The sequence below is a fragment of the Maylandia zebra genome, linkage group LG2 (assembly GCF_041146795.1).
Source record: "Maylandia zebra isolate NMK-2024a linkage group LG2, Mzebra_GT3a, whole genome shotgun sequence".
Lineage (NCBI taxonomy): Eukaryota > Metazoa > Chordata > Actinopteri > Cichliformes > Cichlidae > Maylandia > Maylandia zebra.
Genome location: NC_135168.1, coordinates 3,555,958 through 3,577,932, shown reverse-complemented (window position 1 = coordinate 3,577,932; position 21,975 = coordinate 3,555,958). Strand labels below are relative to the sequence as shown.

Here is a 21,975-nt window from a genome sequence, read left to right as displayed (position 1 = left end):
TTCCGTGCCGCCAGTGCCGCGCGAACATCTCCGTTAATCCAGGGTTTTTGATTTGGGAAGGATTTAACTGTTCTGGATGGGACGACATCTTCCACGCATTTCCTGATAAATCCGCAGACTGAGTCTGTGTATTCGTCAATGTCCCTAGCAGCCACGTGAAAATTTCCCAGTCCGCGTGATCAAAACAGTCCCGCAGCGCAGACTCCGATTGGTCCGTCCAACAGTGCACCGCCCTCCGGGTTGGAGCTTCCTGTTTCAGCTTCTGCCTGTAGGCGGGCAGGAGCAGGATGGAGCGGTGATCTGATTGGTCGAATGGGGCGCGGGGGAGGGCTTTGTACGCATCCCGGAAAGAGGTGTAGCAGTGGTCGAGTAGCCGATCTCCACGAGTGTTAAAATGGATGTGTTGGTGGAGTTTGGGTGAGACTTTCTTCAGGTTTCCCTTATTAAAGTCTCCGGCTGTGATAAACGCTGCCTCTGGGTGTGCGGTTTCCTCGCTGCTGATCGCGCTGTACAGTTCCCTGAGTGCTCGGTCAGTGTCGGCTTGTGGGGGAATGTAAACAGCCGTAATAATCACTGCTGTAAATTCCCTCGGTAGCCAGAATGGCCGGCACTTAATCATCAGGTACTCCAGTTCCGGTGAGCAGAAGGATTTGACCGGGTGCACGTTCGCATTTGGTGCTGTCTTGTGAGCTAAAGTGAGCTAAAGTAATTGAACAATATACATCCATACAAATGTGTCGATCTATCAGTTAAACCAATGAATGAATAATAAATGAAGACATTTTGAGGTAACAGATTATCTGTACTGTTTATTCATTCTAACGTCTGTCAGCAAAATTGTGCCAGTTTAGGGTTTTATTGATAAAACCCTAAAGCGCTTTTTCTAGTCCCTAAGGACCCCAAAGCGCTGTACACTACATTCAGTCATTCACACACACATTCACACACTGGTGATGAAGCTACATTGTAGCCACAGCTGCCCTGGGGCGCACTGACAGAGGCAAGGCTGCCGGACACTGGCGCCACCGAGCCCTCTGACCACCACCAGTAGGCAAACATGGGGTTAGTATCTTGCCCAAGGATATTTGGCATGCAGCCAGGAGGCAGCCTGGGATCGAACCATCGACCTTCTGATTAGTGGCTGACCGGCTCTGCCACCTGAGCTACAGCCACCTATTATTCTAGATGCTTATGTACTTTGTTGCAGCGGTTATCATAATTTATCTTATCTTATATTGGATGGTAATGAAAAAGAAACTTTACCCTTGGAGCTTTTGCCAGTTGTCCACTGGGCTGGTTTTGAATGAGGATAAATTTTGAAATTTTGGCACCACCGCTGTTTCTCCCACCTATTTCATGTGTTTCTATAAGTACTATGTAAATGCATTTTTACACTACAGGATATCGGCCAAGACATGGACATGTTATGTCATAGATTTCCCACTGAAGCAGGAGCTGAACGTAGGAGACACACCTTAGTATTAATCCTGGAAATGCTGCAGATTATCGATAAAGATGTCTGGCATTTCTTCTTAACAAAACTGAGGTAACCAAAGTGGATGGATAGAATTTTATTACTTAAGTAATAAACTTAAGATAATTAAGTGTCTGCTGCTGTTTTCTATGAAATGCTCTACAACTTGCATATTAGTTCTGTCTTTGAAGAAGCAAAACCATTTAGTATTTGTTCATCCTGCTCTTCAGCTCTTCCGAAGAATAACATGACATGGCCTTGCACCAATGAAACATGCAGGTTGCAAATTTTCTCTAAAGTGCAGAGTATAATGTATTTGAGATATTTCTTGCAGCAAGTAGTACAACCAGGAATAGAACTGCATTTTACTGTTTCTGTGATTAACTTCTCCTATCAGATAGTCAAATGTGAAAATTGACTAATCTGAAATATTCAGAAAACAAGAAAAAGAGTTTTTTCTAAAAAAATTTCTAAATATGTTTTAGAACGTTCATGTGGGGAGGTAAGTACACATCCAGTGTGACAGGAAGTGTACTTTTAAGCCTGCTCTATGTTAACCAATCAAATACATTTTATAGTCTAACCCAACATGTACAGTTCTCCTCTTAGACCTGCTGAAACACCACAACAAAGGAGCAGTGTCAAGATGATCATATTATGGGCTGCATTTAACATTATGCACTCCATACTGTATATAAATGCCACTTGTTTTGCACATATTCAACTCTGTATATTTTATTATTATTATTATTATTTTTTTTTTTTTTTTTTTTTTTTTTTTTTTTTTACTATTTAATTTGTAAAAATGTGTATACACACACACACACACACACACACACACACACACGTAGGAAAATATTTAGTATACACATCCAGAAATGCATACACTATTATATATTGTACATATATTTATTAGTCTCAGGTTGGCCATTCTTGTATTTTGCTTGTTTGTGTTGTTGTGTTTGCACATCTCTGTTGCTTGTGGGGCTCGCACACAAGAATTTCACTCGCATGTGCTGTGCCAGTGTGCCTGCACATGTGATGTGACAATAAAAGTGATTTGATTTGATTTTTTTGATTTGATTGCTTTTTCTCCATCAACGCTGTAAGTGCTTTTTTATTCTGATTATATGTCTGAAATATAATTATTTATGTTGAATAGATTTGTGTGTATATACAATAACAAGAGTATTTTTAAATTTTAAATTATTTTTGTCTCGTGATTTTTTCTATGTTTTGTTTTCACTCAGATTCTCTGGTTCCAGTGAAAACCGCTCATCTTGGTGAAGCAGCAACTTTAACATGCGCTAGAACTACTAAAGAGATCAGCAGTAGAGTCCAGTGGTACAAGCAGAGTGTCGGAGATGCTCTTAAATTAGTTGTTACATTTTATGGAACTACACAGCCTGTTTATACTCCAGAGTTTCCTGAATCAAGATTTAAGGCAAAAATTGATAAACATTTTGGCAACCTGACTATTGTGAAGACAGTCCAAGAAGATGAGGGCTACTATCACTGTGAGCAAGGCAGTTGTGTTAGTGGTGAATGGAGCGGGATGTATTTGTTAGTAAAAGGTATTCAACTGTTCTACTTTTACAAACATTTTAAAAATCTCTGAGCATGTTTTGAAGAATGTCTTTGTGTTTTGTATTACACAGGAAACACTCAGAGGTCATCAAACTATATCGTTGTCCAAAAGCAGATGGAATCAAATCCAGTCTATTCAGGAGACACAGCGACTCTCGAGTGTTTAGTCTTCTCCGATTCTGAGAACAAGATGTGTCCAGGAGATCATAATGTTTTCTGGTTCAGAGCGGGATCTCATCCAAACATCATCTACACTGACGGGAAAAGACATAATGAATATGAGAACAGATCTAACCCTCAGAAAAGATGTGTTTATCGCTTCTCTAAGAGCGTCAGCTCCTCTGATGCTGGGACTTACTACTGCGCTGTGGCCACATGTGGGGAAATAATATCTGGAAATGGAACTATACTTAATATTCAAGGTACCCGTCCCATTGATTTTTAAATTAATCCATATAATATGTAAATTATATAATATTTAAGTGCCAGTATGTACAGTGACAATTAATTAATACAATTTTTATAACTTTGAGGTAACATTTTTGGTGGTTGTAACTTTAATATTGTTTCAGGAGACACTCCTTCGTCACAGCCAGGAAGTACAGTTATTTTTCTGCTGTGTGTGGGTATAATTCTGATTGTTATAGCTGTCCTCATGTACACATTCAAAAGAAACAACAATGATCATCACAAAGGTAATCAAAGTTACTCACAGTTCGCTACAGATCAAAAGTTAAAAAATCTTACATTTGTATTTATTGTCATCTGTCTATTCTGTAATCAAGCACTTGTCCAGCAGAAAAACTTTTGTGGTCAGAAAACACAACAGGTAAAGTACTTAATGACAGCAATATCCTCAGAAATATGAATCTTTTATGGTTAAGTTTTGATCGTTCCAATATTTTTTTTCTTTCTCCATTTCCCAGAATAAGGACACATGGATGTTTTCTGCTGTTGTCTTTACCATGATAGAAGCTGACAGATGCGAAATGAAAGAGTCAAAGGTGGAGAAGCATGAAATCTACAAAGCTGTGAAGACCTTTGGCCTTGAATAGGTGATCAAAAGCATGACTGCTTATAGTTAATAAGATTTTAGTTTTGTTGTAGTTGTGTATGTAAATTTGCATATCCATGTAGATCAGAGCTGAACTGCAACATTGCTGTATTTCTGACTGAATATTGCATTTTTTAAATCTTATTTCTTATTTTTATGTCTTGGCTTTAATGAAGCCCAAGAAAAACAAAATTATCATCTAAGTTCTAAACACATCAAAGTAATTATGTTGAAAATGGCCAGATGTGACGTAATAGATGCTCACAGTGGCCTAAAGAAGCAATGCAGAACGATTTTAGGAGAAGATATTTATTCTTTAGATGCTTAATACATGCATATATTTATAAAAATAATATAAAAAGTATTAATAATGATATAATTATAATTATAATAATATAAATACTATGTAAGAAATTGCAACGTTTTATGACTATAATAATGATGTCTGTGAAAAAGAAATTCCTTATGTACTGTAATCAGTCTTTATTCAATTTAATTATATTTTATTTATTTTGGGACAAATCACAAGAGTTGGAGCACACTTTGTGTTCATGGATATTTCATCTGGGCCAACGGTAATCACTGATTACATCCAGAAATGGAACTTTTTAATCAACCAGCTTCATCCTATAAGTCCTGGGATTACTCTTGAATGGCCCTTGTCATGAAGGACTTAAGCTCATATCAGGAGCACCCAGAGGAGGTGAGAGTGGACAGATGGCCCATGGCACAGAGAAATTTGAAATTCATATCCATTAAACCTCATCATTGAACAAGCTAACCTGCCTTAAAATGTCATTTATGAATGTAAAAATAAACATTTATCCTTAATGAGCTAATATATAATAAGGTTGCGGTGCCATTATAAAGTCTAAATAAGCAATTAAAAAAGTATTTTAAGCACATTTATGTATACGGTGATATGAGCTTATTTCATTTGTAATTAATTGGTAATTCAGGCAGTTACAAATATTTATTGGCAGATGCAAACATAACCCACCTGAGGTTTGCAGAATGAACAGAGTCAAACCCAGAGTTTTTAAGGTTGGTCAAATCAGTACAGTAAAACATACAGTAATATAGTGAATATTATTAGTACTGTATACTAAAGCGTCTTCATCCATCCATCCATTCGCTTCCGCTTATCCTTTTCAGGGTCGCGGGGGGCGCTGGAGCCTATCCCAGCTGTCATAGGGCGAGAGGCGGGGTACACCCTGGGCAGGTCGCCAGTCTGTCGCAGGGCTAACACACAGGGACAGACAACCATTCACACTCACATTCACACCTAGTGACAATTTTGATTATCCAATTAACCTATCCCCACAAGCTGCATGTCTTTGGATGGTGGGAGGAAGCCGGAGTACCCAGAGGGAACCCACGCAAACACGGGGAGAACATGCAAACTCCACACAGAAAGACCCCGGCCTGATGGTGGAATTGAACTCAGGACCTTCTTGCTGTGCGGCAACAGTGCTAACCACCGTGCCACCGTGCTGCCTAAAGCGTCTTCATTTAAAATAAATCCAGGTTGTAAATAAATATAAATAAGTTTATCACAAAATCACAGTGAATGTTTCACAGAGCTTCACAAACAAGTGTAAACACCATTATCATAATAAATGGAAAATCTCTCTGGGATTTCTTTAGTTCATTTATGAGGTTCAACTTTCCAGGATGGAAAAAATCATTCAAGACAGAAATGTTTTGCATCCAGTAAAATTTAACTTTTCACCACTTCCAGAACAATTAGAAACAACCGATGAGCACACTGTGAATAAAGATTAATGGGTTCTGTTATAAGATGTGTTGAACGTCAGACTTTTCAGCGTCACAAAGGCGGCTCTTCTTTAACATGGCAAAATCAACATACTAAATGCATTACATGGTCAGCAGTAATATTAATACAGTAACCTTTAAGCGCCAGACATATTATCTATTGAAGGAATATGTTTTAAATGTGTGACTTCTTAAGCTGTACCTCACTAACACTGCTGACTGAAGCCCAGCTGTAAATTTGCAGTAGCACAAACTGTATAAGCCACGTTGTGATAGGAATTTACTTGATAACTGATAACATCTATCAACCACACACTGTCTCTGATATAGGTGCAAGAAAAATCACCGTCTGAACTGTGCAAGACAACATGAGCAGCTATGAAAAGCAGGCGCCTCTATGTGACAGACTGCACCACAGGAAATGAGAAGAAAACACACACACGGAAAAATACCGAGAAAAAAAAACATAGCGAAGCTGACAAAGGCATCAAATGACACCTGTGAGGTGACCAACATATGTAAGCTGAAGAACGACTTTATAGGTTTTCAACGCCTGTGATGCTTTTGTTCAGTACTGCGTGACTTTGAAGAAGAAAAAGGAAGAAAGAAAGAAAAACAATCTCAACTTTAGTTTTTTTACCAAACAAGACCTGAGTTTGTTAAACTTTTGGACAAACTGTACATAATAATCAAGTACAGCGCGTGTCATTCATTTCAACATTCATGACTTAATTTTAACTTATAGAACAACAATAGTAATAATTGTGTCTTGGACACACAGTTATTACAGACACAAGACAAACTGCTTTGGTTTATTAGGATTAATCCAGTGTGTGTGTGAGATGGAGTGCTTGGTTAGAAATGTGAATGAAGAAAAATAAATAAATGAATGAATAAAACTGAGTGAATAATAATACAAACAACAGGAATCGATCTATCTACAGTGCTATCTGTTAAATATATAATACTTAAACAGTTATAGAGCACTATCCTAGAAAGGCACTCCTAACAGTGCTTATGCATCTAGCCCAGAAAACATGTTACTGTGAGAGGACGCCTGGGCAAATTATCAGGGTAGGTCAAGCAACTCAGTAAATAAATTAAGTAATTAATTCTGGGATATCAGAATTCTTTTCTCTTACATCTTTTTTTAGGTTTAGAAGTACAGGGAGTGCAGAATTATTAGGCAAATGAGTATTTTGTCCACATCATCCTCTTCATGCACGTTGTCTTACTCCAAGCTGTATAGGCTCAAAAGCCTACTACCAATTAAGCATATTAGGTGATGTGCATCTCTGTAATGAGAAGGGGTGTGGTCTAATGACATCAACACCCTATATCAGGTGTGCATAATTATTAGGCAACTTCCTTTCCGTTGGCAAAATGGGTCAAAAGAAGGACTTGACAGGCTCAGAAAAGTCAAAAATAGTGAGATATCTTGCAGAGGGATGCAGCAGTCTCAAAATTGCAAAGCTTCTGAAGCGTGATCATCGAACAATCAAGCGTTTCATTCAAAATAGTCAACAGGGTCGCAAGAAGCGTGTGGAAAAACCAAGGCGCAAAATAACTGCCCATGAACTGAGAAAAGTCAAGCGTGGAGCTGCCAAGATGCCACTTGCCACCAGTTTGGCCATATTTCAGAGCTGCAACATCACTGGAGTGCCCAAAAGCACAAGGTGTGCAATACTCAGAGACATGGCCAAGGTAAGAAAGGCTGAAAGACGACCACCACTGAACAAGACACACAAGCTGAAACGTCAAGACTGGGCCAAGAAATATCTCAAGACTGGTTTTTCTAAGGTTTTATGGACTGATGAAATGAGAGTGAGTCTTGATGGGCCAGATGGATGGGCCCGTGGCTGGATTGGTAAAGGGCAGAGAGCTCCAGTCCGACTCAGACGCCAGCAAGGTGGAGGTGGAGTACTGGTTTGGGCTGGTATCATCAAAGATGAGCTTGTGGGGCCTTTTCGGGTTGAGGATGGAGTCAAGCTCAACTCCCAGTCCTACTGCCAGTTTCTGGAAGACACCTTCTTCAAGCAGTGGTACAGGAAGAAGTCTGCATCCTTCAAGAAAAACATGATTTTCATGCAGGACAATGCTCCATCACACGCGTCCAAGTACTCCACAGCGTGGCTGGCAAGAAAGGGTATAAAAGAAGAAAAACTAATGACATGGCCACCTTGTTCACCTGATCTGAACCCCATTGAGAACCTGTGGTCCATCATCAAATGTGAGATTTACAAGGAGGGAAAACAGTACACCTCTCTGAACAGTGTCTGGGAGGCTGTGGTTGCTGCTGCACGCAATGTTGATGGTGAACAGATCAAAACACTGACAGAATCCATGGATGGTAGGCTTTTGAGTGTCCTTGCAAAGAAAGGTGGCTATATTGGTCGCTGATTTGTTTTTGTTTTGTTTTTGAATGTCAGAAATGTATATTTGTGAATGTGGAGATGTTATATTGGTTTCACTGGTAAAAATAAATCATTGAAATGGGTATATATTTGTTTTTTGTTAAGTTGCCTAATAATTATGCACAGTAATAGTCACCTGCACACACAGATATCCCCCTAAAATAGCTAAAACTAAAAACAAACTAAAAACTACTTCCAAAAACATTCAGCTTTGATATTAATGAGTTTTTTGGGTTCATTGAGAACATGGTTGTTGTTCAATAATAACATTATTCCTCAAAAATACAACTTGCCTAATAATTCTGCACTCCCTGTATAAGAATTGTGGACCACTCATAGGCCACAGGGAACACTAGCAAATTAAATATTCTTTCTACATTGGTGTGTAATTTACAGGACAAATGGGTGGATGGAGGGATGGATACACTGACACAACTAGATAATGTTGATATAACTATAACAACAACAATAATAATAATAATAATAATGATAATAATTTTATTTGAAAGCACCTTTCAAGGCACCCAAGGATTGCTTAATCAAGACTCTACAAGAATTCTAACAATTCATAAATTTTGACATCTGCATATATTTGAGAACTGTTTCTGTGGGGAAAAGAAAATATTGCACTTGTTAGGTGCACAAGATGACATGAACTGTGCAATCATAGTTTACCCAAATTAACTTGTACTGTGAAAGAACAAGCAAAGCCACATGTGGCCGCTGAACTATGAGATACAGACTGTGGCTGGCTACTCGTCTGCTTGCAACGGCCCCCCAAACCTGTTTACTCAGTACGCACATCAATTTTGCTATCAACAGGATCTGTAGCTTTTTCACAAGAAGCCTTCCCCTGTCAGGACTGTTTTATTTTGACTTGTTGAATAAGTGTAGGCACTACCCGCAGCCAGGCTGACAATAAGAAAAGATTGTGCAGTAATTTGGGTTAAAAGATACTGAATTATGCCTTACAAATGTGTATCACATGCCACACACTGCACACACAGACACTTTGTATGCAACTTATATCTACACCAGTAGCTTTGACAAAATGATATTGCATACAGATAAGAATAAGATGTATTAAACTGCTTCCTCACATCTGCTTCATGAATATGAAGAGTTGTAGTGGGAGGAGGTGGTGTGAAATCCTCCTTGGTGTGGGGTTTGGAGGGAGGTGTTGTAGGTGAAGTGTTTGATGGGGGTGATGGCTCTATGGAGGGGGGAGAGGTGGGGGAATGAGTGTCCAAAGTGTCTCTATTGTTGGGGCCGTTGGAGGTGTGAAGGCTGCCTGATGGCTCGTCAAAACGGCAGTAGAAGTCATTGAGGGTGTTGGCCAAGAGCAAGTCATCAGTGGAGTGGGGAGTTTTAGGCTTGTAGTTGGTGATATTCCTAAAACCTTTCCACACAGAGGCCGAGTCATTCTCTGAGATCTGCTGCTGCGTCTTCTCAGAGTGCTGATGTTTAGCAACGTTCACTTCTTTAGTGAACCTGTACTTGGCCTCTCTGTAGCAGTCCCTGTCTCCGCTTCTGAACGCCTTTCTCTTTTCCAGCCACAGCTTTTTGAGTTTAGGAGTAAACCAGGGTTTGTCATTGTTATAACTCACCCTGGTGCGTGATGGCACAATGCTGTCCTCACTGAAGTGGATATAGGAGGTGACAGTGTCCGTAAACTCATCCAAGCTGTTAGAAGCAGCCTTCAATCATGGACCTAACTGTAGGGTGAGGAGCTCATTCATCTGAGAGGTGATCAGATTAACTGAGATGTATTGTGCTGTTCTACAAATCATAATGGCGGAGATAATGGTGGAATAGTTTTTGATAGCAAAGCTGTTCTCTGGATATATCCTATTCTCCACCTGTTTCTCAACTCTCACTCAGAGAGCTGCATTTACACTGTTTTATTCTGGCTAGCATGTTACTCCCTACCTCGCGCTGCGTCAACAGGTCTGCTGGTTTTTTAACCTCAAATTTCACATCCTCATTTAACGTTTGATAGTGTTTCAGTAGATAAAGGTGAATGGCTTGGACATTAATTGAGCTGTGGTTTGGGGGAGGCCTCGAAGGGGACTGGTGACGGCTCCCGATGTACAAAATAGAAGAGAAGAAGTTGAAAAGGCGAGGGAGGGTGTGAACTGGGGGAACATATCCGGTCGTTCAGTCTGCTGTAGTTACATCCTAAGGTTTTAAAAACTGAGCTTAAATAAATGATTAGAGGTAATAAAAGCCGAGGGAGGTCAACGGTGATCACTGACTGTTTTAGGAGCTTTTTGAGATTAAATAGAAGAAAATACAAAACATTAAACATGTTAACAACACAAAAGCCATATTAAACGCAGACTACTTTAGGCCCGGAAGTAGGATTCGTCACGTCATCGCTTAACGACCGGACATTGATCAGAACCGGAAGGAGCATGTTTGGAGGTGTGGTCCCACTCCTGAAATTCCAATACTTCCAATTTGCTATACTGTTGGCAGAAAGCTGGTTGATACTGAAATGAACTGATTGCAACTTTATATAAAAACTAGTGTGGTTGCATCATGCAATTTTTATATTCTGCAAAATATTAGTTTAATCAGAAAGTGAAACTCTTCAGATTAAGAGTATCTATAGTAAGAGCAGTGGCAGAAGAAACCAGAACTCCCAGTGAACACCCACGTAAGCAAACTCTACACAAAGAGGTCCACTCTGGGGTAACCCAGGAACAGCAACAGCAACGGTGGTCATTACTGAGCCACCATGCCGCCCTCATTTGTGTTGATTAAAAAATGCCACAGATTACTCTGTTTAGAACTCAGTCTTCTATTATTAAAGTCAAATCAGGTTTGAAAGTGTCGGTCAAGGATGCATTGAGAAAAACGTCATGGTGTGCAAGTCAATATTTCTTTTGGTGTCTCATTATCAATCCAGATGAAATTTTAATGTTGCCATTTTCCACTTCCATTCTGCTTGATCATTGTTTTAGGGAGGATCGCTGCCTCAGGAATGTTCAGAACATGTCCCTAGTTGATGGCAAAGACTTAGAGTTCTACAGTAAGTTGCTTCAGTGAACAACATACAGCATGTACACATGTAATCACATCAGTTACATCTGTCACTCAGGTGTGTGATGTTTGTCACAGTACAATTTGCATGCTCAGTTGATCAGAATTGTTATCCTCCCATCATGAATGCTTGTGTTTTGTTGCACAGTGAAAATTGCCAGTTCCTATCACAGGTTCCTGCAGACCTGCCCTGACTGTCTGCTCATGCACACCTACGATAAAGTAGCCAATCACCAATTGTTCTACTTGTTTGGTAAGTATGAGCAGTGATGGAGCATTTACTAAAAGAACTGACAAGTAAAACAGTAAAATATTTACTTGATGGACTATTCATTGTATATTTTAACTGTAATTAATGAGTTGTAGTCAACTGACAATTCTTTGGCTATTTCAAATAAGGGTGGAAGGGTGGACCACTTTGGCATTCAACTCATCATTTCTTTTAGTATCTCACTTTCCTATTTGTGAAGAAGTAAGAAAAGAATATAAAAATCCCCAAACCAATGAGAAACTAGTTGTAGAGCCCAGTATGGATTTTCGCAAATGGATTTTTCTTCAACAAGTTAACTGATCAAGTGATTAATCATTTTAATATTCATCAACTAGACTATAATTGTCTTCCATCTAAATTGTAGCCATGTCTGAATACAAAGTAGCTTGAATTCAATCAGGGCTGGACTGGGACAAAAAATCGTCCTGGGCATTTTGACTAGAGAACCACAAAGACATAAAACCTTTGAATGAAAACAAATGCTGTTGTGACAGTGATGTACACTGTCTTGTTGGTATATATGTATGATTTCTATACATTTTGCATCAGATGACCACTTTGGTTGTTTTGAGAATAATAGATTGCTGAATATACATTAGAGCTAAAGAGACTGTATTTTAGGGTGGCTTGCAAAATTATAATATGGAGTTTGCTAGTGTGTAAGAATACAAACAGAAAAGGCCTGGAATGTGAACAATGAACTGGGGTGCAGGGCAGGAGAAGAATTAACCCCCACCCCCAGGACAGAAGCAAGAGTTACTGCAAGAGTTACTGAGGGTGAGGGGCAGACAAATAACAAAAGGACACTACCTTAAACACTTAGACCCCCGGAGAGCAGTCATTTTGGTTTTCTACCTTAGACCCCCGCGGAGTCATCATTTTGCGTTTCTACCTTTAAAAGCCGGAGAGCAGTCAGTCAAATGCTGGAGTCATTCATATGTATATTAGGTCGTTACCTAGGAATTCTGGAGGGAGGGGAGTTGGGGTGAGTGATTGAGGGGGTGGGGGAGCTGCTAAAAGCGGTGAGCTTCCTTTTGTGTTTCATCTTGATGCATTCTCAATCATCCAGGGAAACAAATCTCCAAAAGTCACCAACTTGGAGTGTTTCAGTTTGCCATCTTAGGGAGAAATCAACACATATGGGTGTATGTCCTTTGTTGCTGACATTTATTGATGAAAACAGTACAAAAAACCAACCATTTGTACACATATTTACAAATAATGATAAAAAGTGAGTGAGTACATTTCAACATTTTCAGCAATCACTCACAATCCTGGCACTGCCACGGTATCTGTCGTCTGCATTTACCACATGTGTACCTGTAGCAGTGAACACATCGCACAGTGGCATGATTGTTCTTGCATTTGTGTTTGACCTGACACGTGGCTCTTTTTCCAGGGCTAGGTGTGGAGGGTTGTGTCCAAAGCAACTGTTCTTTTCATGCCTTCTTCGCAGCTACATGAGAGCGAGCCAACTCCCTTGCAAGCTCCACCAGGAAGTCCACCCGTCTTTCCTTCGTCCCGGTGCATGCTTGATACAGCACATGTGCATTCAGTGCTGCCATGTCAATCATGTTATAAAACACGGCGACTGGCCAGCGCCGTGTTCCTCTGCGGACAGTGTACTCCCGAACCATCTGGTCCATCACATCCACGCCACACTTTGTTTTGTTGTAAAGGGTGACAGTGTTTGGCTTCCTTTTGGTAGTGTTATCAGTCTGAACCACGCTGTGCATGCTGCTAAGAATATAGACTGTCCTCTTCCGTTTGGCCGCATACGCCGTCAGCGTGGCAGCAGAGGTTGAAAACACCTAAGAAATAAGATAAATTGTTATTTCCATAGCCCTTTTACACACAATGAAACACATAAACATAGAACCACAAAAGACCTGCAACATACCTGAGTGGTGAATTCATTGCGATCTGTCTGTCTAGTGGATTGAGGAATTTCCCTGCGAATCCTGTTGACTGTGCCGAGGATGGTGGTTTTCCGTCCAAGAAGTTTTTGCGCAAGTGAAAGCGATGTGAAGAAATTGTCCGTGGTAACATTTCTGCCCTGAGACAGCGAAAGATGGCACAGTGTGGCGTGAAGAACATGTGGGGACCCGTCTCCCTTTCACCCCAATAGAACCGTACACTGCAGATGGAGAGCCAACGGCTAAGGCCAGGAGAAGTATCTCGAGTCGCCTTCAGAGCTTCCTGTGTTTCATCACTCTTGACATGCTTCATAGCATTCAAGAATGGACTATTCAACATGCACAGCAAACGGAGCATGTTCATTGGTTCATGGACCTCCCTGAACTAATGGCATTTATCTTGGCAAGGACCCCAATCGTCCCAGTGGGGAGAGACTGTCTGAAGATGTAGTGATGAGGCTGATGGAACCATTCCTAGACAAGGGCAGAAATGTTACCACAGACAATTTCTTCACATCGCTTTCACTTGCGCAAAAACTTCTTGGACGGAAAACCACCATCCTCGGCACAGTCAACAGGATTCGCAGGGAAATTCCTCAATCCACTAGACAGACAGATCGCAATGAATTCACCACTCAGGTATGTTGCAGGTCTTTTGTGGTTCTATGTTTATGTGTTTCATTGTGTGTAAAAGTGCTATGGAAATAACAATTTATCTTATTTCTTAGGTGTTTTCAACCTCTGCTGCCACGCTGACGGCGTATGCAGCCAAACGGAAGAAGACAGTCTATATTCTTAGCAGCATGCACAGCGTGGTTCAGACTGATAACACCACCAAAAGGAAGCCAAACACTGTCACCCTTTACAACAAAACAAAGTGTGGCGTGGATGTGATGGACCAGATGGTTCAGGAGTACACTGTCCGCAGAGGAACACGGCGCTGGCCAGTCGCCGTGTTTTATAACATGATTGACATGGCAGCACTGAATGCACATGTGCTGTATCAAGCATGCACCGGGACGAAGGAAAGACGGGTGGACTTCCTGGTGGAGCTTGCAAGGGAGTTGGCTCACTCTCATGTAGCTGCGAAGAAGGCAAGAAAAGATCAGTTGCTTCGGACACAACCCTCCACACCTAGCCCTGGAAAAAGGGCCACGTGTCAGGTCAAACACAGATGCAAAAAAAATCAGGCCACTGTGCGATGTGTTCACTGCTACAGGTACACATGTGGTAAATGCAGACTACAGATACCGTGGCAGTGCCAGGATTGTGAGTGATTGCTGAAAATGTTGAAATGTACTCACTCACTTTTTATCATTATTTGTAAATATGTGTACAAATGGTTGGTTTTTTGTACTGTTTTCATCAATAAATGTCAGCAACAAAGGACATACAAAGGACATGTGTTGATTTCTCCCTAAGATGGCAAACTGAAACACTCCACTCCCCCACCCCCTCAATCACTCACCCCCACTCCCCTCCCTCCAGAATTCCTAGGTAACGACCTAATATACATATGAATGACTAGCCAATTTAGCTTCCACTTCCAGCATTTGACTGCTCTCCGGCTTTTAAAGGTAGAACGGTAGAAGCCTGGAAATCCCAGTGTTAAAAGGAGATGGGGGTCAGGGTGTCAGCACCCCTGGCTACTGTACCAGTGTTTTTCCATTGTGGGGGTGTTTACTATAGGGGGAGGATACGAGAGACTAAAACTGTAGCTGTTGTGTTGAATTCTTGAGATCAGCCTTTAGAATAGGACTGCAAAGGACTGCAGTGTGCTGATCTCCAGATGTATCTGTAAGGAAAAATGGGTAACAAAAGGATTGTGTGAAACTTGGAAACATCTCTGCATGATCTCTACCAACACGAAAGGATCGGAGAGAGCGGCGTTGTCTCCCACAGTTGTAAGATTCAGACATTTTAAATGAGAATAAGAAAGAAAAGTATTTCTTTGTGCCCCCCTCCTCTCCCTGTTAATGCTCTACTTGGCCCCCTGGCAAAACTTTGCTAGACCCGCCCCTGCACAGTTACCAGCTGTCAGCTACATAAAAAAAAAGGATGCTGGTGTTATTGGTCTCTCAGAAACAGTTCATAACTTCCCTTCACTCATGTCACCTATCATGTTTCTCCATCACCTGTTCAGCTCTGATGATCCAGTAAGGACATCTCCTGGTTTCATCTTCATGTTTCCCTCTCACCAGATAACCAACCTGACATCATGACCAGCAGCTTTACGGCTGTGGCTCCAACAAACATCAGCAGATCCTAGAAAGTAATATTAAATCAATTAAATAAATGATTTAATAAATAAATTAAATAAACAACTTATCAGGCTTTAACATGCTGCATGTATGTTTAGCGCAACATCCGCTGGTTTCCTCTTTCTGGCGCAAAGTGGGCGATAAACAAACAAGAGAGACGGGACCTGAGACAGAAAAGCCGATCACTGATCATTGATCAGTTTCATAACTGAAGTAGCAACAGGAGAGGGAGGGGGAGAGAGTGAGAGAAGAAGAAGCTGTGCAGCGGAGGACACAGATTAACTCCAGTTTTGTGTCTGTTTTTTTATTCTAGCTGAAGCACGGGACAAACTGCGTTCCTTTTCGCCTCAATACCATTTTCTTCTGTTTGAATGTGATGAGACTGCTTTCAGAGCCGTTGCCCAAACAAGGAGGAGAGTGTATCCGACCTCCTCGGCTGTAATTGTTCCAGCCCAGAGTCGATCATGACCAATTGGCCAATCGACCACCTGTCATTGTTTATACCGTTACAAAAAAACATAAAAACTAAAAGTCACCATCGCCCTTTGTGCCCGATACTCAGTCACAGTACTTCAAAAACACAATTACATTCCATTTCTGGGTTTAAAAAGTTCCCTGTCATTTTTTTTTATTTAGCAAAATTCAATTCACTTTTATTTATATAGTGCCAAATTGCAACAATAGTTGTCTCAACGCACTTAAAAAAGAGTGAGAAAAGGACAAACAAAAGGTTGTTTTTACACCTGGCTGTGCAGACTGCCCTCCATGTGCTATACAGACTGAGTACTGGCCAATACATTTAGCTAACATGTCTGACTTCTGTTTGTTGTTATTTCATAAAATTGTTAAACAACACATCTGTGTTAATTGTAGCAGGTTTATATTGTAACAGAGATTGTAACATTTAAGTAACCAGCAGGCTAACTGAAGCTGTCAAATAAGTGCAACATAGAGTAAACTCTTTTAAGTAGTGGAGGTAGTTCTTTAAGGAGGCAGCTGCCCGATCACACGAAACAAACAAAATACGCTTTAGGATTCAAACATCCTCGAACATTAGTGTGAGCACAATACATTCTAATGGTGCTTTTCCTGCTGTTGTTCTCTGCAGCGAGGAACAAGACTGTGACAGCTTCTGATTTAGAGACCTTCAGAAAACAAGGTGAATGCCTCAGGTTTCCCACGACACCCAAGTTTAACTACAACCCTAACAATGGTAAGCACCACATATCGTCTACATTGAAATAGAATATGAAATCAATCTGCTACATAACTTAAATGCAGTAGATTGCCCAGTGAGCAAGTTACTGATAGGTTCGTAGCATAAACCTATTGGCTGGAACGTTCAAGACAATTCTACTACACAGCAAAAGCAAGACACAAGTAGTCAAAGTTCTTTGTGTTACTCATGCATGAGGGAGAGGACTGGACGATAGTGATGGGTCGTTCGCGAATGAAATGGCTCTTAGAGCCGGCTCCTTGACGTGAACGACGCGAGCCGTCACGTGGGGTTTTTTTTTTCTTTCTCTCACCCTCTCTCGCACTTTTTTTCCGCTTCACTCTGCACGCGAGCCTTTTGCTTTACGCTGGGCAGAGGGGGGGAGGGTATGGAGCGGTAGTTACACACAGGAACAGAGCCAGAGGGAGAAAGAGAGAAAGAGAGCCAGGGACAACAACGTCACATTAGAAAGGTATAGTAATCATCCACAACTATTTTTGGTTGCAGATGATGAAGGATTCAGAAAGTTTATTCATGCAGGCCCATATGACAGAGAATATGCATGTTCTAGGCTAGGCACAGTGTTGAGCTTTTGTTATCATGTGGCTACACAAGCCAGCAAGTACCAACGACCGGATTTGGTGTGTGGTAGTAACAGGTAAATGAACTTTTTTTTAAATTATTTGAATATATATGAGTGCCTGTGTATAAATACACAAACAATACACACATGCTTTCAATTGTGTAATTTAAGTGATCTAGTAGCTCGGCTTTGGAAGTTCAGTTCATGCTAGAAATGTGTTTTGGAGTTTGTACGTGTTTTGTCTCTAGGGGCCACCGCATATATTTATATATAAACATATATAAATAAAACCACTTTTTTTACGTTAGTAATTCCTTTTGTGCATAATTTTATATTATTGTTAATAATAAATTAATTAAAGCAACAAAACAACCTGAAGAGCCGGTTCGGAGCCGAAAGAGCCGGCTCTTTTTAGTGAGCCGAACCGAAAGAGCCGGATCTCTAAAAAGAGCCGGAAATCCCATCACTACTGGACGAGCGCCGTTCCTTCGCTTGACCATAGGTTGCTCTCGTCTGCCCCCTCGTAACACTGCTCTTTTATTGAGGTTACATGAATGAACATATGAGTCTTACATAGGTATACATGTTTACATGTAGACAAAGAGTACCGTGTGTGTGTGTGTGTGTGTGTGTGTGTGTGTGTGTGTGTGTGTGTGTGTGTGTGGTCAAGATGTGACCCCATAAATGAATTCCCTAATCCTGCTGGTCTGGAAGTCCAGCCGTTCATCTAAACAAAAGGCAGTTAGACTAAAACAGATATACTTGTGTTTGCTATACCATGAAACAAAAAAAGAAGGTACGACCTCTTCTCGTGACCCCAGGATGTGAGTGTGTTTGCCAGAACACTCTGGAAGGCACACAGAGTCTTTACAGACTGCTAAGGATCAAACCTCTATCAATATGCAATTGATTATAAAACTCTAAGCATATATGAGTAAATATTTCTAAGCATAAATGACAACCTAATAATATAAACCTGACAGTTACCACACACTGAAAATGGTGTTGTAGAACAGGTTATCCCTGAACTTGTTTTAGCATTTCGGTTCATGAGTACAATAAAGCTTCAGAGGTGCTGGAAGATGGGGGTCTAATCATTTTTTGGCTGAAAGAAATCATCTCATACATCATGGACAATTTCTCAGTTGAGTGTGAGGAAGTAAAACTTAACATAAGGAGGTCTATAAAGAAAAGGCACAATACAATGTAAGCTTTGTTAGATTATTTGGTAGCTGTAACTCAGGAAGTACAGCATGTCATCTAATAGTTGGGAGGGTTTTTTTTTTTTTTGCTCTAATCAGTAGCCTATGCAATGTATCCTTGGTGAAGAAACTAAATGCTCTCCAATACATGAGGGATGCATCCAGTGAGGGATATTGTATAATCACTAGAAGTCCCAGACTTTTCTAACCCTCTGTCAGCCAAGTGGAAGCGAACTTGTCTAGTCTTTTCGCATCAATTCATATGTATATTAGGTCGTTACCTGAGAATTCTGGAGGGGAGTAGGTGTGTGTGAATGATTGCTGATGTCTAACTGCCAACTGCCTCTTTGTGTGTGTGTGGGGGGGGGGGACGACTTCCTTTTGTGTTGAGGTGGATATAATCTCACTGCATTTAGCCTAACCCTTCATTGCCCTGAAGAATTCTGTGGTGTACGGACCTCCTCTCCAAGGAAAGAAAATGCAGCAGGCCTTGGAAATGATCCTGAGCGAAGTCAACCCTTGTGACTCGGATGGAGAAGACCTAGAACTTCAGCTGGATTCGGACTCGGAGCTGTCTGATCAGTCTTCAGGTTAGATTTCATTTCATATTATTTCCAATTTCATTTCAAACAAGTAAGTGAAAAATGCTAAAAAAGCAGAGCAGGATTAGGGTTAGCTAGTAACCCTAACTCTAGTTGTATCTTTTTATTTAGGAAGACATTTCATATCATTTCCTATTTCATTTCAAACAAGTAAGTGGATGTAGTAAGTAAGATATTTCAGACATTATTCTGATACAGATGAGGAGATACTGGAATTATAATTAGTATCTATGCATGCATTTGTGATTTCGTTTGACCTTCCCATTGCTCACAGTTTGAATTTGTTCACACTGCAGATGAGGAGACTGCTTCTCCACCTAAAAAGAGAGCTTGTTTGGGGACTGAGACAGCAAAAGATGGCACAGTGTGGCGTGAAGAACATGTGGGGACCCGTCTCCCTTTCACCCCAATAGAAGCGTACGCTGCAGATGGAGAGCCAACGGCTAAGGCCAGGAAAAGTATCTCGAGTCGCCTTCAGAGCTTCCTGTGTTTCATCACTCTTGACATGCTTCGTAGCATTCAAGAATGGACTATTCAACATGCACAGGAAACGGAGCATGTTCATTGGTTCATGGACCTCCCTGAACTAATGGCATTTATTGCAATTGTGATCTTGCGGGGGGTTTGCAGGCTTCCATCTCTAAATGACTGCTGGTCAGCAAACCTGGGAAACCCACAGATCATTGGAATTATGGCACGAAACCGCTTCAAAGAAATCATGCAACACCTACGCTTTGATGACAAGTCCACCCGCAGTGATCGAGCAAAGACTGATAAGTTCGCTGCAATTTCCAGTGTGTGGGGATCATTTGTCACCAACTGCATCACGTGCTACAACCCTGGTCTACATATCACCGTTGATGAGCAGCTTTTCCCATCAAAGACTCAGTGCTGTTTCCTGCAGTATATTGCAAGTAAACCTGACAAGTTTGGGATCAAGTTTTGGGTGGCTTGCGACCTAAAATCCAAGTACATTTGCAATGTCTTCCCATATCTTGGCAAGGACCCCAATCGTCCCAGTGGGGAGAGACTGTCTGAAGATGTAGTGATGAGGCTGATGGAACCATTCCTAGACAAGGGCAGAAATGTTACCACGGACAATTTTTTCACATCGCTTTCACTGGCACAAAAACTTCTTGGACGGAAAACCACCATCCTCGGCACAGTCAACAAGATTCGCAGGGAAATTCCTCAATCCACTAGACAGACAGATCGCAATGAATTCACCACTCAGGTATGTTGCAGGTCTTTTGTGGTTCTATGTTTATGTGTTTCATTGTGTGTAAAAGTGCTATGGAAATAACAATTTATCTTATTTCTTAGGTGTTTTCAACCTCTGCTGCCACGCTGACGGCGTATGCGGCCAAACGGAAGAGGACAGTCTATATTCTTAGCAGCATGCACGGCGTGGTTCAGACTGATAACACCACCAAAAGGAAGCCAAACACTGTCACCCTTTACAACAAAACAAAGTGTGGCGTGGATGTGATGGACCAGATGGTTCGGGAGTACACTGTCCGCAGAGGAACACGGCGCTGGCCAGTTGCCGTGTTTTATAACATGATTGACATGGCAGCACTGAATGCACATGTGCTGTATCAAGCATGCACCGGGACGAAGGAAAGACGGGTGGACTTCCTGGTTGCGCTTGCAACAGAGTTGGCTCACTCTCATGTAGCTGCGAAGAAGGCAAGAAAAGATCAGTTGCTTCGGGCAGAACCCTCCACACCGAGCCCTGGAAAAAGAGCCATGTGTCAGGTCAAACACAAATGCAAGAACAATCATGCCACTGTGCGATGTGTTCACTGCAAAAGATACACATGTGGTAAATGCAGACTACAGGTACCATGGCAGTGCCAGGATTGTGAGTGATTGCTGACAATGTTGAATTATTTGTAAATATGTGTACAAATGGTTGGTTTTTTGTACTGTTTTTATCAATAAATGTCAGCAACAAAGGACATACACCCATGTGTGTTGATTTCTCCCCAAGATGGCAAACTGAAACACTCCACTCCCCCACCCCCACTCCCCTCCCTCCAGAATTCCTACTTAACAGCCTAATATACATATGAATGACTAGCCAATTTAGCTTCCACTTCCACCATTTGACTGCTCTCCGGGTTTTATAGGTAGGAATCCCTAAAATGATGGCTCGCGGGGGTTTAAGTGTTAAACTGTTGGTTTGCTGCAAACTGATTGGTTCAGAGCTGTCACACCTTAGCCAGTATTTCATCTTATTTTGAAAAGCTTCCTCTTGATGGTTTGGCAGGATGTGATGTAGAGAGCGAGCAGCAGGTGGCAGTAGTGATGTGCGATACCACTGATTTCCTTTCCGATCAGATACCAAGTAAAATTCAAGGTGGTATCGACGATACTGATCCGATACCGATACTTTGTATATAAACTTATTCTATTTATTGTATCTTTTATTGTATCTCAAAGTATAGCGTCATAATGATTACAGGACATCAGATTACTTGTTCTTATCACTTAATAATGCAGAATTCATCATATAGAAATAAAAAAACTGAAGTTGTGAACATCTTGCCTGCCAATCAGATCTGAGAGCAA

The 21,975-nt window shown here is 41.1% G+C and overlaps 1 protein-coding gene and 1 long non-coding RNA gene across 2 annotated transcripts; both read left to right on the top strand.

The window, feature by feature from the left end:
- Positions 1-295: 295 nt before the first annotated feature.
- Positions 296-4,140, top strand: LOC105940967 (signal-regulatory protein beta-2-like). The gene is made up of 6 exons (XM_076888320.1): positions 296-417; positions 2,725-3,048; positions 3,133-3,483; positions 3,634-3,756; positions 3,847-3,890; positions 3,988-4,140. Exons 1-6 carry the CDS (start codon positions 399-401, stop codon positions 4,114-4,116), a joined length of 990 nt encoding a protein of 329 aa, XP_076744435.1. The 5' UTR covers positions 296-398; the 3' UTR covers positions 4,117-4,140.
- Positions 4,141-11,276: 7,136 nt separating this feature from the next.
- LOC143420336 (uncharacterized) lies at positions 11,277-17,091 on the top strand. Its single transcript, XR_013100157.1, has 3 exons — positions 11,277-11,339; positions 11,499-11,603; positions 16,907-17,091. It is a non-coding gene; the product is annotated as an uncharacterized LOC143420336 (long non-coding RNA).
- Positions 17,092-21,975: the final 4,884 nt, after the last annotated feature.

What these genes read in the sequence shown, in the direction of transcription:
- LOC105940967 (XM_076888320.1), top strand. An exon ending in CAACAATGATCATCACAAAG is followed by an intron (nt 3,757 to 3,846) that starts GTAATCAAAGTT and finishes TCTGTAATCAAG; the next exon opens with CACTTGTCCAGCAGAAAAAC. An exon ending in GTGGTCAGAAAACACAACAG is followed by an intron (nt 3,891 to 3,987) that starts GTAAAGTACTTA and finishes TCCATTTCCCAG; the next exon opens with AATAAGGACACATGGATGTT.